The sequence below is a fragment of the Schistocerca cancellata genome, chromosome 2 (genome assembly GCF_023864275.1).
Source record: "Schistocerca cancellata isolate TAMUIC-IGC-003103 chromosome 2, iqSchCanc2.1, whole genome shotgun sequence".
Lineage (NCBI taxonomy): Eukaryota > Metazoa > Arthropoda > Insecta > Orthoptera > Acrididae > Schistocerca > Schistocerca cancellata.
Window position 1 is genome coordinate 812525856 of NC_064627.1, and position 17273 is coordinate 812543128.

General features: G+C 43.8%; 1 protein-coding gene across 1 annotated transcript in view; it reads left to right on the forward strand.

The window, feature by feature from the left end:
- The window catches only part of LOC126162693 (uncharacterized), an 85309-nt gene that overhangs the window by 907 nt on the left and 67129 nt on the right, over window positions 1-17273 (forward strand). The window contains exon 2 of the mRNA XM_049919347.1: window positions 16200-16452. Within this exon, the coding sequence (XP_049775304.1) occupies window positions 16218-16452 (235 nt within the window). The 5' untranslated portion in view covers window positions 16200-16217. The remainder of the gene's footprint in view (window positions 1-16199; window positions 16453-17273) is intronic.

Below are 17273 nucleotides of genomic sequence, written 5' to 3' on the forward strand. Positions count from 1 at the left end.
GAGATGGTTCCTAATATTGTACATCTAATGTGGGCTGACCCTTCTACCAAACGGTCAGTTTCAATACTTGGTTGCAAAAATAAAATTATTTTATAGGATAGTTGGAACATCTTGTTTCCAACCTGAAGACTGATTTGGTGCAGCTTTCCATACTGTTCTATCATGATTTTCATCTCCGCTTAATGTCCAAGCCTTGGCATCCCTCTAAGACTACCACACTCCCCCTGCACGCGCCTTCTCCCTCTCCCTCCCTCCCCCCCATTACCAAAATGACAATTCGTTGATGTCTCAAGATGGGGTCCTATCCACCAATCCTTCCTTTTTAATCAAGTTGTGTTGTAGGTTTCCTTTTCCTCCACCTTCCTACATCCCTCCTCTGTCCCCAGCCCATTTTGATCCTGTGCCTCAATGCTCTACGTAGGCTTATCCACGTGGTCCTCAGCATTTTTCTCTAGCACATCATTTCAGAAACTACTATTGTTTCCTTGATTGAACTGCTTAACAACATTTCACTTCTGTACAAGGCTGCATTCCATGCAAATACCTTCAGAAAAGACATCCAACCACTTAAATTTATATTTTCTGTAAACAGATTCTCATTCTCTCCTTCACACACACAGACACACACACACACACACACACACACACACACACACACACGCACACAGAATTGCTTTTCTTGCTATTGCCAGCCAGAATTTTAAATCCTCCATACATCGGCCGTTGTTACTTATTTTGCCTGCCCAAATAGAAATATATTGTTTCTACTTTTTCTTATCTACTAATACCTCAGCATCGTCTGATACATTTATATTCGGTCATTCCACATCAATGGGACCAACATTAAAACATGTCCCCACTCGACCCTCTCCTAATCTAATGAAATTTAGTGTGAATATCCTATATGGTCTTTGATGGGTGTATACCAGATCTCAGTCCAATGTCTTCAGTGATTGAATTTTTAGGGCAACTCCCTCACCCCTTTCTGCTGCTCAGTTAATTTGATGTGCACCTTCCCCTTTGGGGCTTTCCCAGAACATGTCACAGAGGTGCCCTCTTGGCTGACCTCAATCAATTTAACTTCATCTGCTTTTAACGCGGGGGCACCCACAATCCTTTCAGACTCGATACACACCTATTCCCATTTGGACCTCTCCTGCACTGCCCAGCTTGCCCACTGTCCGGAGTGGTCCGTTCTCTGTGACACGTACTTGAGCGACCATTTCCCATGTGCTCACCAGGTAGAATATCTTACAAACGTTATCCTTACTGCTGCAGAAAGTTCCATTCCTTGCACTTCCTCTTTATCGCGCCATCGGAACTCTGATTTCATACAGTTGCTTCTCTTTCCTCCAAAGGTCTCCATAATTTTTTGTAGCCAGCATTTATCCTGTAATTATGTTCTTTCAAAATCTTGCGTTAGTCCTCTAGCCATTCCCACTTAATTTCTGTACTCATTATTTTTTTTTTTAGACAGCTGTATTTTCTTTCACCTGCTTTTTTATGTTCTTAATTTTTATATTTTTCCTTTTGTCAGTTAAATTCAGTGTCTCCTTTATTATCCAAGGTAATATACATGGTTTTTCAAATTTATTCAGGGCCCATATCCATGACTTCTACGTTTTGGCAATTCTTTCAGTTTGAATTTGCAAATAATAGCCAATAAATTATGGTCAGTCTCCACTTGCCAGTGGGAATGTCTTACAGTTTAAAACATCGTTTTGAAGTATCTGCGTTACTGTGATACAATCGATCGAAAACCTTCTGGTGCCACAAGGTCTATTCCACATACACAATCTTCAGTCATGATTCTTCAACAAAGTGTTAGTGATGATAAAATTACACTCTGTACAAAATTCTACCAGGTAGCTTCCTCTTTCACATATTTCACCCAGTCTGCTTTCCCCTACTGTTTCTCCTCCTTCTTTCCCTATAACTGAATTAGTCACCTATCACAATTAGATTTTCCCCTTCCTTAACTGTTGGAATAATTTCTTTTATCACATTTTTCATTCTTCAGTCTCTCCATCCATGGAGCTGGTTGGCATATAAACTTGTACTGCTGTGGTGGGTGTTGCCTTCATATCTGTATTGGCTGTTATAATGTGTTTAGTACATTACGCACAGTAACTTACCTGTATTCTTAGTTTCTTTTTACTATTAGACATACTCTTAAACTACCCTTGATTGATTTTGTATTTGTATCTCTGTACTCACTTGCCAAGAAGTCATTTTCTTCCTCACACCTCAGTTCACTAATTTTCACTATATCTGATGTCAACATATCCATTTTCCTTTTTCAGTGCTCATAATTTACTTACCTGATCAAGGAATCTTAACATTCCATGCTCCCCCTGTGGGTCCGGGGGTAAGAATAGGCCCTAGGTATTCCTGCCTGCAGTAAGAGGTGACTAAAATGAGTCTCTCACGTTTTGGCCTTTATGTGATGGTCCCCTGTAGGGTTTGACCTCCATTTTTCAAAATTTTCCCGAAGAGCGAGCCAATTGGGGAAGGGCGCCTTACATGGTGCACCGTGTCCATCGTGCATTGAGCCCACTTTCTCGTCGTCATATTGCAGTCGTGCCCATTCTCCATCTCTTTTGTGAGGGCACCTTCTTGGGTGTGTTTTCCACAATGCACTATGCAATGTCACTTTCTGTGCCAACGATGACCATGGACTTCTTTGAACCTCGTATCCAGCACAGTAGCCAGTCCGTTTTGGTGGGGCCTCCATGTACCCTGTTGGTTGTAGCCCCTGACAACACAGGGATCGCTCTGCTGATGCCTGCGCCGTTAACTCCCCACGTATGCCAAGGAGTAGATGCCTGTCACTCTGGGGCATCGGGACTCCCGGCAATGGCCATCCTACCTGGTGGCCTTGGCTGCGGCTGGGTGATGCTCGTGGAGAGGGCTCCTCATCGGAGTGGGTGGCATCAGGGCAGATGACACACGGTGAAGCATAATATGTCATCTCTTGCTGGTGGTCTGCCGCCAGCAGTCTCTAAGCGAGTAAAGTCTAACTTTAACGCTAAGAAATATGACCCCAAGTCGTTCCCCTCCCTGGCCACACAATGGGAGGAACTCCAGGCGAAGGGTGGCAGTGAAGCTTATTTGCCCCGGTACCTCATATGTATGACAGTTGATGGGGAATCTTTCATATCCATGAAGCCTGAGTTTTTTGTAGAGCATTTGGAGTACAAGTTTGGGGAGGTGGAGGGTTTTTCCAAAATGCGCTCTGGGTCAGTTTTGATAAAAGCAGCATCCTCTGCCCGATGTTACTGTTACCATCAAGCCTCATACGAGCTTAAATATGGTCCAGGGTATTATATTCCACAAGGACCTACTTTTACAGTCTGACGACGAGCTGCATGCCAATTTAGAACGGTGAGGTGTTCATTTCGTCCAGTGCGTCCATCGGAGTCCGGGGGATAACCAGGTTGCCACCAGTGCCTTCATCTTGACCGAGGAGTGTGACGCATTCCTCGAGAAGGTCAAGGTGACTCTACCGCTGTGATGTTAAGACATATATCCCTCCCTTGATGCGGTGCTTTAAGTGCTGGAAGTTGGGCATATGTCTTCCCGCTGTACTTCCAGCCTCACCTGTTGAGATTGTGGATATCCATCGCATCCCAATACTCCATGCGCCCCACCTCCCATCTGTGTCAACTGCGGAGAGCATCATTCACCTTGCTCATCAACTGCAGGATTTTATAAAAAGAGAGGAAAATAGTGGAATAAAACTATCTGGACTGACTGACCTACACTGAGGCTAAGAGGAAATTTAAACGCCTACATTTTGTGGCTATGACCTCATACGCTGCCGCTACGAGAACAGTTCTCGTCCCCATCAGTTCCTCAAATTCCTGTCGCCTCTTAGAACTGGGAGACTGCACCTGCCCCCTTGATTGGGGGGGGGGGGGGGGGGGGCACTTCTGTCCTAGTTGCTACCACACCACCTATTTCGGAAGCAACACCCCCCCCCCCCCCCCCACACACACACACACACACACACACACACACACACACACACAAATTGGAGATTTCAGTCTCCACTTCTGTGCCGGAGAAGCATAAGTCTTCTTCGGCTCCTCTTGCTAGGAAGGGGTCTCTTGGGTCACTCCCTTCCCAGGTTTCTGCTAGTAGAAAAGATGACATCCTCCAGTGGCTGAAGTGCCCAAAAGCAGCTGGTTGTAGGGCTTCACTCTCATCCTCAGTCTCGGAGACTGATTCAGTGAAGTCTTTCCAGCCAGGGAGACTCAAGGAATGGCATGAGAAACCGAAAAAGAATACCACTAAGAACAAGAAACTTGAGGTGGCACCCACACCACCGCTACCTATGAGCTCTGTGTATGATGATGGGGTGGAGATTCTGGCATCTGCTGAGGACCTGGATATCACTGGATCCTCAGGCACAATGGATATAGACTGCTCAGCAAAAAGTCGGTCCCAGCAGGTGACCCTGGGGCATAAACTGCCTCATTGAATGTCCCATGCCTTCCCAGTCTAACAATGTTGTCATCCTCCAGTGGAAATGCGGCTGTTTTTTCCACTGCCTGGATGTGCTATGGCAACTGTTAAGCTTTACACCTGCTTTCTGCATTGCCCTCCAAGAAACCTGGTTCCCGGCAATGCAGACCCCTGCCCTCTGCGGCTGTAAGGGATATTACAGGAACTGTAGCGACTATAATAGTATCAGGTGGAGTTTGCTTTTATGTCCTAAACTCAGTCTAGTGAATCTGTGCCCCTTCAAACCCCTCTTGAAGCTGTGGCTGTCAGAATAAGGATGACGCAGGAAATAACTGTCAGCAATGTATATCCTCCTCTAGATGGTGCAGTACCCCTGAATGTATTATCTGCACTGATTGATCAACTCCCTAAACCTTTCCTACTTTTGGGAGATTTTAACACCCATAACCCCTTGTGGGGTGGCAACGTGCTTCCTGGCCAGGGAAGAGATGTCGGAACTTTACTCTCAGTTCGGCCTCTGCCTCTTAAATACTAGGGCCGCCACACATTCCAGTGTGGCTCGAGGTAGTTACTCTGCCATTGATTTATCAAATTGCAGCGAATTCTCCCATATATCCACTGGAGAGCATATGACTGCCTGTGTGGTAGTGACCACTTCCCCATCTTCCTGTCACTGTCCCAGTGTCAGGCCCACGGACGCCTTCCCGTATGGACTTTAAACAAGACGGACTGGGAAACTTTCGGCTCTGATGTCGCCGTTGTCTCTGCCCCACATGGTAGCATCAATGTGATGGTTGAGCAGTCAGGGTGTATACGATCCGGGAAAAACCCGGGAATTTTTCGGAATTCCGGGAATTTTTCATTGTTTTAGCTTTCAGCTTTGACTGCAGAAAAGATTCTCTAGCAAAGAATGTTATTATATTCTGCTACTGGAGAATGATACTGCAAAATAAAATATAAACGAGAGGGAAAAAAATAAAACTTTAGTGGCAAAGGAAATGTGCAATTTACAACGACAAAAGACCGTGCACGCACAAGCGTCTGCAAATAGCAAAAATATGTCAAGTGCCGTAGGGCGCAGACTGTAATTCTTCGTAACAATAAACTGCTTGCTATGAGCATGACGTCACAACTGTTCACATTAGGTTCGTTTGACCAATTGCCAGCGGTCTGTTGCACATGCGCGTTTGACTCGCGTATTAAGCAGTACCTTCTCCCGCTACTTGAAGTTTGGCTGTTAGCTGTATCGGTAGTAGCAGCAAGCAGCCAGATGCAAACGAGAAAAATTTTTCTCGCGCGCGCTAGCTGCCAGATTCACGCTTGCACAGAGTTGTCTGAGTTGTAGTGGGGAGGGGGTTAACCTCCACGTGATCCATGTTTACGTTAAGTGATTTCGCTGCTTCTCTTTGTGTACAGCTCCCACGTCAAATGAAAACAAAACGGATTTCTGAGGCCGGGAGCTATCAAGTGAATTAAAATACATTCACATAATTACGGAGGGCAAAAATACATTACTAATTTCAGTTTTCTGATTTTATTTTATTTCCGAGTTAGTAGCAGTCAAGCATTAATCGCCTTGCAGAACAGTGAAGTTAGATTTGCAAGTTTGCTAAAGGAATTTGGCTTCATTAATCTTTGCGTTGAGGCAATCATTTTATTTGAAACGAAGTGTTTCATTCTACAGTATTGGCTAGTTCCAACTGTTCGCTGAATTTCAAGTGCAATTTCAAGTGCACGTTATCATCTTCTGCCATATATAGCATTATGCCACAATAAAGAACCAAAAATGAGATCGTAGAGTACTGGTACTCCAAGAAAATTTGCATCCCAAAAACCACACTGAAAAGCTTAATATCAGATGGGACCTACTTCATTTAAAATCTGGAAAAAGCCAATTTGCACTTCAAGCGAATTATGCATTTTAGAATTGTTTACGAAATTCCGAAGCTCTTTGAGGTATCCTCTGATGCACTGTTTCTTTTATGGTGTAATGTAAGCTCTCTTAGTGCTTTATACACACGAACATGCGGGCTTCCTACACCACTGCAGTTGCACACGTACAATAATGCCTGTTTTCTGGCGCTCTCTGGAACTGGTAAATCGAACCTATTTCTAACAGTCTCCGAATAGTATTGAGAACGGTAGTTAGAAAAGCGTTACTTTCAAAGTAAATTTCTTTTTACGCAAGATGAATTATGTTAAGTGTGAGAAAGTGGGATGGATATCTAAATCACAGAGCGTTCGAAACTGAACAGTTTGAGGACCAGCCACTTACAAGAATTTGGAGCCGAGACATTTATGTCATAATTTTAAATTTACTGGCGCATTTGTGTGATGTCTTAAAATATAACACACGCAAAAAAAGATCAATATTACGTGTGAAAGCTTAGATTATGTTGTAGCGTGTTAATATTAGAGACTAACATTATATGTGAAAGCTTAGCTTTTCTTGTAGATATACGGTACTGTGTACATTAATGTAAACCGTAAACTTTTCCTCTTGTGTGTTCGCGCTATGTAACCAGTGATCTTGCTAGTGGCTGACTATAACATGTGTCCTATGCTCTGAATAGCTGCTGTCATCGGCTGGCGAGATCTCGTGGCTTAGATATGACTCGCTTACAAAAGGACGTGGCAACCTCGGTTTCAACGCTCCGGAAACTAACGCGCTGTGTTTGGTGCAATTCGCATTTATACTTTCGTAATACGAAAATATGCTGCGTATATGTTGCTGCAAATCAAAGGTCTTTTCAGAACTTCTCTCCTTTCCTTTATTAAAAGTCTCTCCAAAACTTCTCTGCCTCGTCTTTTTTTTTTTTTTTTTCCGGGAAGTTCTACGCGATTGTATAAAACGTTAACCATTCAAACGATTGATAAGTTTTACAGTTCCGAGGGAAAATCTACAGAAAGCCTACTGTCACTTAGCACCGAAAAAGTGTATTTTCGCCCGGGAAAAAGCATATTTTTTAAACAGGATATCCGGGAATAATCCGGGAATTTTTTTTCCTTGTCCCTGTATACACCCTGGCAGTTGACTACCACAATCATTTCTGCGGCAGAAAACGCGATCCCTCGCTCTTTAGGGTGCCACTGGCGAAAGATAGTTCCTTGGTGGTCGCCAGAAGTCGCTGAGGCAGTTACAGAGCGTCGGCGAGCTCTACAGCGGCATAAGTCACCCTTCTCTAGAGCATCTGATAGCCTGTAAGCAATTCCGTGCCTGTGTACGACAGCTTATAAAACGATGGAAACAGGAGTGTTGGAAGAGGTACGTGTCGACCATTGGGTGCCATATGTCACCTTCCCAAATCTGGACAAAGATCAGACGTCTTTTTGGGTACCAGACCCCAACAGGTGTCTCTGGCGCCACCATCAATGGCGTGCTATGTACTGACGCAAACGCGATTGCCAAGCACTTTGCTGAGTACTATGCTTGGGTCTCTTGAGTTGGTGAACTCCCCCCCCCCCCCCCCCCCCCCCCCCCAACCTTTTGCAACCACACGCGGCGGATGGAAAGCAAAGTCCTGTTGTTCACTACATGCCACAGTGAACCCTATAACACCCCATTTACGGAGTGGGAGCTCCTCAGTACCCTTGCTCATTGCCCCAACAGCTCCTGGGCTGGATCAGATCTACAGTCCGATGATTAAACATCTCTCGTCTGACTACAAGCGCCATCTCCTCGTCATCATCTACCAGATCTTGTGCGATGGCGTCTTTCCATCGCAATGGCAGGAGACCACCATCATTACAGTGCTAAAGCCTGGCAAAAACCTGCTTGATGTGGATAACTATCATCCCATCAGCCTCACCAATGTTGTTTGTAAGCTCCTGGGACGTATGGTATAGTGACGGTTGGGATGAGTCCTGGAGTCATGTGGCCTTCTGGCTGCATGTCAGGGCGGCTTCCACCAGGGGCATTCTACCACTAATAATCTTGTGTCCATAGAGTCTGTCATCCCAACAGCCTTTTCCAGATGCCAATACCTTGGTGCCGTATTTTTTGATCTACGCAAAGCGTATGACGCCACCTGGTGACATCATATCCTTGCCACATTATATGGATGGGATTACCGAGGCCTGCTCCTGATATTTTAGTCCAAAATTTCCTGTTGCTGCGTACTTTACCTATCCAAGTTGCCTCCCACAGTCCCCCCTTCCCCCCATATCCAGGAGAATGCAGTCCCACTGGGTTCTGTATTGAGTGTATCACTATTTTTAGTGGCCATTATCAGTCTAGCAGCAGCTGTATGGCTGTCCGTCTCACCTTCTATGTGCAGACAACTTCTGCATTTCATACTGCTCCACCAACACTGGTGTTGCTGAGTGGCACCTACAGGGAGCCATCCACAAGGCGCAGTCATGGGCTCTCCCCCATGGCTTAGAGTTTTCGGCTGCTAAGTCGTGTGTCATGCACTTCTGTTGGCGATGTATCTTTCATCCGGAACCAGAACTTTACCTTCATGATGATCCACTCACTGTAGTGGAGACATATCAATTCTTAGGACTGGTTTTAGATACCCAGTTGACTTGGCTTCCTCACCTTCGCCAGCCACGAAAGTGCTGGCAGCACTTCAGTGCCCTCTGCTGCCTGAGCAATACCGACTGGGTTGCAGATTTGCTCTACTCTGCTGCAGCTCTACAAAGCCCTTGTTCAATCCCACCTTCACTACGGGAATGTGGTTTATGGTTCAGCAGTGCCCGCAGTGTTGCGTGTACTTGACACAGTGCACTACTGTGGCATTTGCCTAGCGACGGGAGCTTTTAGGACGAATCCGGTGACCAGTGTCCTGGTGGAGGCCGGAGTCCCTCCATTGCAGATCAGACTTGCACAACTGCTGGCCACTTCCGTTGAACACATGCCTAGCTCTCCTGAACATCTGAATTGCTGTCTCCTTTTTCCACCCGCGGTAGTTCATCTCCCACGTCAAGGCTAATAATTGCGGTTCACGTGCGATCCCTTCTGTCTGAATTGGAGTCCTTCCCTTTACCACCTCCCATTCAGATCCATCTGTATACACATAGGCCACAGATTTGTCTGGACCTTTCACATGATTCTAAGGACTCAGTTACTCCTGCCGCTCTCCACTGTCACTGCCTCTCGATTCTTTACTTTTTCTGGGGCTCTGAATTGGTTTACCCTGAAGGCTCGATGGCTGATGGTCACGTTGGCTTCACATACATTCACAGAGGCCATTTTGAACAGCATTCCTTGCCTGATGGCTTCAGTGTATTCACTGCAGAACTGGTGGCCATCTCCTTGTGCACTTCAGTATATCCATTCATGCCCTGGGGAATCGTTTCTTCTGTGTACTGACTCCTTGAGCAGCCTACAAGCTTATCGACCAATGCTACCCTCGCCATCCTTTGGTCCAACTATGCCTTGAACCGGTCAAGTCATTCAGTGGTGTTTGTGTGAGCCCCCGTATATGTCGGCATCCCAGGCAACGAGCTGGCTGGCAGGCTGGCCAAACAGGCTACATGGAAACCGCTTCTGGAGACGGGCATCTCTGAACCTGACCTGCATTCTGACTTACGCTGTAGGGTTTTTCGGCTTTGGGAGACGGAATGGCATAACAGTACACACAACAAACTGCATGTCATTAAGGAGACTGCGAACATGTGGAAGTCTTCCATTCGGTGCCCTCACAAGGAATCAGTTGTCCTCTGCAGGCTTCACATTGGCCACGCTTGGGGTGACCCACGGTTATCTCTTGTGCTGTGAAGACTGGCCTGGGTGTCGGTGCGGTGCCCGGGTCACAGTGGCCCATATTCTGGTGCACTGTCCCACTTCGACTGCCCGGCGACGAAATCTTGGGTTACCGGACTCATTGCCACTAATATTATATGACAACGCCTCATCGGCTTATTTAGTTTAAAGTTTTATTGATGAGGGTGGGTTTTATCATTTGGCCTAAGTTTCAGCACATGTCCTTTGTGCCTCTGTGTCCTCCACCCTAGTGCTTCAAGGGTGGAGGTTTTAATGTGTTGCAGAGTGGCTGGCTTCTCCTTTTTTATTCTTATGGTCAGCCAGCCATGGTAATCTGCTTTGTTGTTTTAATCTCTTCATCCTGTTTCTTGCGTTTCTGTGGTTTTCTTTTCCCCTTTTGTCTATTTACATCTTTCTTGTCCTTCCTCGTTCTTCTGACTTTTTCCTTTCATTCCATTTTGAGTTGTCGGTCTTGTTTGTTCTATTCTCACACTTGTGGCATTGTGTTATTCAGAACAAAGGACTGATGACCTCGTAGTTTGGCCCCTTTCCCCCTCTTTTAATCCATCCAATCATTCCATGTTCCAAAATTTAGAATGCTAGTTTTGTTTCTCCTAATGACATTGTCCTCCTGTGTAGTCCCCACATGGAGATCTGAATGGGAACCTATTTTACCTCCCGAATACTTCATCAAATGGATGCCACCACCACCATTAAACTGTACTGTAGGGCTGCATTGTAAGATTCCTCACATGATTCCTTTTCTTTCTGTATATATCTTTTTGACTAATGTGATATTGTGCTCTCTCTCTCTCTCTCTCTCTCTCTCTCTCTCTCTCTCTCTCTCTCTCCTCCCTCTCCCTCTCCCTCTCCCTCTCCCTCTCTCTCTCTGACTTTTGTTGTGATGACATTGATTTGTAGTGCAGTCTAATGTTTGTTTGTGCCGAATATAAATGCACTTTCATCAGTCATATAAACTAAAACTGCAATGTAAATTCAGAAAATGTATGTTAGATAATGGAAAAATCTCAAGAATGTTTTTATACATGTTATGTACTTTGTGTATTATAACAACGAAAATAATAAATTTTTGATAGTACAATGTAGTTGGATGCATGAAAAAAATCTACTTACCAAGCGGCAGCAGGAGAACATACTTATTTTAAAATAATAATAATAATAAAAGGTTTTACTTGTGCAAGCTTTTGGAGCCAGTGGCTATTCCTTTGGGCTGAAGGGGAGCGAAGGGAAAGGAACTGGAGAGGATTAGAAAAATGAGTTTATTTTGTTTTAGAGCGCAAAAACAATTAGGGGTCATATGTGCCCAAGCCAGAACCCAGAACAACAATATGAAAAAGTCGTTAAAAATTACTACATGTGAAGCCCAATCAATGCGAGGAAAGAGAGCTAAGAACAAGGACTCCCTCTTGAAGAAAGGTCCACAAAAAATGCTGTGGAGGTTCTCAACCAAAGATTAAATGTCCTTTGCCATATTGCTACAGCGAATAAAAAATGAAATGCAGGTGACAGCTCGTGCATCATTTGCTAAAACGGCCACTAACTCAGACAGCAAACATACTACTGGTACATAAGTGGTTAAAAAAAAAAGAAACTGTATTCGGTCTGGAAATGGCAACCCATCAAAGGTTATGATAATGTGCACTGATGGGATCACCCTTAATATAGCCACGTGGTCTGAGGCGACGCGTGGCTTGCCCCCCCATCCCTTGCGTGCGTGCGTGCGCGCGCGCGCGCGTGTGTGTGTGTGTGTGTGTGTGTGTGTGTGTGTGTGTGTGTGTGTGTGTGTGTGTGTGCGTGTTGCCCTTAGCATAAGTTAAAGTTAGTTTAAGTAATGTGTAAGCTTAGGGACCTGTGACCTCAGCAATTTGGTCCCATAAGACCTACCCACAAATTTCCAAATTTCACCCTTAACAAAAAGGATGGCTAAAAAGACAATGCCTAAGACGCAACCTCGCTAAAATGGTGAGAGGGCCAATAGGATTTCGGTCAAGCTGCTGGAGTGGTTAACTCCCCAGAGCTTGTTCCCATGAAGGGAAGACCAATAGTGATGCCAAAGTGACACCACCTGCTGATTGATGGCAACACGGAGATCATCGGAAGGAATGAAAGAACTAGCTAGTCGTGATAAATTGCAGCCTTGGTGGCAGCATCAGTAGCCTTGTTTCCCATCAGACCGAATGACCAGGAACCCACATAATCATCAGTGGCTCCCTCAAAAGTAAGCAAGTGGAAGCTTTCTAGGACCCATTGCACTAAGGAATGGACTGTGTACTGCACGCAGAGGCTCTGAAGGGCACTGAGTCAGATCAGAGGACCCAACTGACAAGCTTATGTTGCATGCCTCAGCGATACAGATGGCCATACCGTAGTTGCAACCACAACGCAGGGGTATCTGTTGAGAGGCCAGACAAACGTGTGGTTCCTGAAGAGGGGCAGCAGCCTTTTCAGTAGTTGCAGGGGCAACAGTCTGGATGATTGACTGATCTGGCCTTGTAACACTAACCGAAACAGCCTTGCTGTGCTGGTACTGTGAACGGCTGAGAGCAAAGGGGAACTACAGCCGTAATTTTTCCCGAGGGAATGCAGCTTTACTGTATGATAAAATGATGATGGCATCCTCTTGGGTAAAATATTCCGGAGGTAAAATAGGCCCCCATTCGGATCTCCAGGCAGAAAACTGGTGTTCTACAGATTGGAGCGTGGAATGTCAGATCACTTAATCGGGCAGGTAGATTAGAAAATTTCAAAAGGGAAATGGATAGGTTAAAGTTAGATATAGTGGGAATTAGTGAAGTTACGTGGCAGGAGGAACAAGACTTTTGGTCAGGTGAATACAGGGTTATAAATACAAAATCAAATAGGGGTAATGCAGGAGTAGGTTTAATGATGAATAAAAAAATAGGAGTGCGCATAAGCTACTACAAACAGCATAATGAATGCATTATTGTGGCCAATATAGACATGAAGACCCCGCCCACTACAGTAGTACAAGTTTATGTGCCAACTAGCTCTGCAGATGATGAAAAAATTGATGAAATGTATGATGAGATAAAAGAAATTATTCAGATAGTGAAGGGAGATGAAAATTTATAGTCATGGGTGACTGGAATTCGGTAGTAGGAAAAGGGAGAGAAGGAAACATAGTAGATGAATACGGATTGGGGGTAAGAAATGAAAGAGGAAGAAAGAGGGACCTGGATAAACTGACTAAACCAAAGGTTGTAGAGAGTTTCAGGGAGAGCATAAGGGAACAATTGACAGGAATGGGGGAAAGAAATACAGTAGAAGAAGAATGGGTAGCTTTGAGGCATGAAGTAGTGAAGGCAGCAGACGATCAAGTAGGTAAAAAGACGAGGGCTGGTAGAAATCCTTGGGTAACAGAAGAAATATTGAATTTAATTGATGAAAGGAGAAAATATAAAAATGCAGTAAATGAAGCAGGCAAAAAGGAATACAAACGTCTCAAAAGTGAGATTGACAGGAAGTGCAAAACTGCTAAGCAGGGATGGCTAGAGGACAAATGTAAGGATGTAGGGGCTTATCTCACTAGGGGTAAGATAGATACTGCCTAAGGGAAATTAAGGAGACCTTTGGAGAAAAGAGAACCACTTTTATGAATATCAAGAGCTCAGATGCAAACCCAGTTCTAAGCAAAGAAGGGAAAGCAGAAAGATGGAAGGAGTATATAGAGGGTCTATATAAGGGCGATGTACTTGAGGACAATATTATGGAAAGGGAAGAGGATGTAGATGAAGATGGAATGGGAGATAAGATACTGCATGAAGAGTTTGACAGAGCACTAAAAGACCTGAGTCGAAACAAGGCCCAGGAGTAAACAACATCCCATTAGAACTACTGCAGCCCTTGGGAGAGCCAGTCATGACAAAACTCTACCATCTTGTGAGCAAGATCTATGAGACAGGCGAAGTACCCTCAGACTTCAAGAATAATATAATAATTCCAAATTCCAAAGAAAGCAGGCGTTGATAGATGTGAAAATTACTGAACTATCAGTTTAATTAGTCACAGCTGCAAAATACTAACACAAATTCTTTACAGACGAATGGAAAAACTGGTAGAAGTCGACCTCGGAGAAGATCAGTTTAGATTCAGGAGAAATGTAGGATCACACGAAGCAATACTGACCCTACAACTACTCAGAGAAGATAGGTTAAAGAAAGGCAAATCCATCTTTATAGCATTTGTACAGTTAGAGCTTTTGACGATCTTAAATGGAATACCTTCTTTCAAATTCTAAAGATGACAGGGGTAAATACAGGGAGCGAAAGGCTATTTACAATTTGTATAGAAACCAGATGGCAGTTATAAGAGTCGAAGGCCACGAAAGGGTAGCAGTGGGCGAGAAGGGAGCGGGACAGGGTTGTGGCCTATACCCGATGTTATTCAGTCTGTATATTGAGCAAGCAGTAAAGGAAACAAAAGAAAAATTCGTAGTAGGTATTAAAATCCATGGAGAAGGAATAAAAACTTTGAGGTTCGCCGATGACATTGTAATTCTGTCAGAGACAGCAAAGGACTTGGAAGAGCAGTTGAACGGAATGGATAGTGTTTTGAAAAGAGGATATAAGATGAACATCAACAAAAGCAAAACGAGGATAATGGAATGCAGTCGAATTAAGTCAGGTGATGCTGAGGGAATTAGATTAGGAAATGAGATACTTAAAGTAGTAAAGGAGTTTTGCTATTTGGGGAGCAAAGTAACCGATTACGGTCGAAGTAGAGAGGATATAAAATGTAGACTGGCAATGGCAAGGAAAAGCGTTTCTAAAGAAGAGAAATTTGTTAACATTGAGTATAGATTTAAGTGTCAGGAAGTCATTTCTGAAAGTATTTGTATGGAGTGTAGCCATGTACGGAAGAGAAACGTGGACGATAAATAGTTTGGACAGGAAGAGAATAGAAGCTTACAAAATGTGGTGTTACAGAAGAATGCTGAAGATTAGATGGGTAGATCACGTAACTAATGAGAAGGTATTGAATAGAATAGGGGAGAAGAGAAGTTTGTGGCACAACTTGACAAGAAGAAGGGACCAGTTGGTAGGGTATGTTCTGAGGCATCAAGGGATCACAAATTTAGCATTGGAGGGCAGCGTGGAGGGTAAAAATCGTAGAGGGAGACCAAGAGATGAATATACTAAGCAGATTCAGAAGGATGTAGGTTGCAGTAGATACTGGGAGATGAAGAAGCTTGCACAGGATAGAGTAGCATGGAGAGCTGCATCAAACCAGTCTCAGGATTGAAGAGCACAACAACAACAACATCATTTTGCTGAATGTACTGTGTGGCCTGATAGCAGCAGAGAGCTCTGCTGTAAATACTAATCATTGTTCCGAGAGCAGATAGTGAAAATCATCAGTGCCAGTGACGAAGCCACATCTGGCACTACAGTCTGTCCAAGAATCATCAGTGTACACAAAGGTTGCTAAATTCTGTGCGAAGATTGAGAAACTTACATTGATGGATCGAATATGGAGTAGTTTTCGTAGGATGCTAATTAAGTCCAAGGTGAACATGGGCCACCGCATGAAGCCGAGGTGGTGAAGGGTTCACACACATCGGGAAAATTGCAGGTTGTGTGAGGTAGTGTGGAAATATCACCCAGAACCCATGGTCAGGTGAGACTTACTGGGTAGGATGAGGACAGACTCCTTTCTTTCCTTCTCATCACATCTGGTAAGTCTTACCTGACCCAGGGTACTGGTGACTTCTCCGAACTCTACCTCTTTTCCTCAACCTCCCCTTCACCTCTCATCCTTCCCCTTAAACCCTTCTGCTGGAAGGAGGAGCCACTGGCTCCAAAAGCTTTCATAAATAAGACCTTTTTTTAATATCTGTTCTCATGCTGCCATTTGCTGAGTAGATTTCTTATCTATACAGTTACATATGTTGTATATTGATATTTGTGCCAACATAAATTACTGTTTACCTCCAAATAATTTTTGGAATAACTGTTGCTACCTTTCCTTACCTTCTCCTCAACAGTAATACACAGATTAAAATATGCCACGTACAAAGCGTCCAAAGAAAGGAAGACAGACAAAACCAAATGAGTCGGCTAACACTGAACTTGACCCAAATATTGTTATTAAACAAGAGCCTGAGGATCCACCTCCAGAAAGTATGGAATTTGAAGCTGAAGCAGATGGTAATCTAGACGAGGACAACTATCCACTCCAGGTGTCCAAAGTTAACCAGTCTGCTAATATGTATTCAATTACACAACTGAGAAAGCTTGGTAAGTGTGTTGGCCTTTTTATGTTGTTTGAATTGTAGATTATAAAATCACTTAGCTTTAAAGACATATTTTAGAATAAGTTATGCACTTCTTGATGAAATATTATACTATTGGATTTGAACAGAAGTAAGCAGCTTCCTTTGGTGAACTTAACAACAGAAATTGATAAAAGTAATATTCTTCTGTGCTATAGTAGTGTAACCACACTGGGGTGGTAGCAGTCATATTCCATGCACATAATCTGCTCATGGTAAGCTTTGCAGCAGGGGGCTGTAGTGTGATATTAAACAACCTCTAAAATATTGATTGTTGTGACACTGCTCTTTGGTATAGCCTTAGATCTGGGTTAGATTGAAAGGTGACAATTTATTAGTGTGTAGGTGAAGTCAACAAATGTTAATGCCAAAGACAGGTCGCAGTAACAGATTGACCTGTAGTGTAGCCTAATTGTTACATATTTAAATGCATTTTGCCACATTTAACACTCTTTTTATCACGAAAACCTAAACTTCAGGATACTAGTATATTCGGAAAATGTATATTGAATAATGGAAAAGTGTCGGATTATTTTGACGCGTGAATTGGACACACCAACTACAAAAAATGCAAATTGGACTTTGTAATTTTATTACAGGCCAACTAAGAACCATGCCTGGATAACTATTCTTCTCTTTTCCCTCATCGTCCTTCAAAACTTTATTTTTCTCAGAATGAGCTCTTTTTCTCGCATCTGACACCACTTTTTGTTCTGTTTTATCGTCCTGAAAACCTTTAAATTTCTTGTCTTCTGGTTTGAATTTGTTCATGCTAAGTAAGGTTTC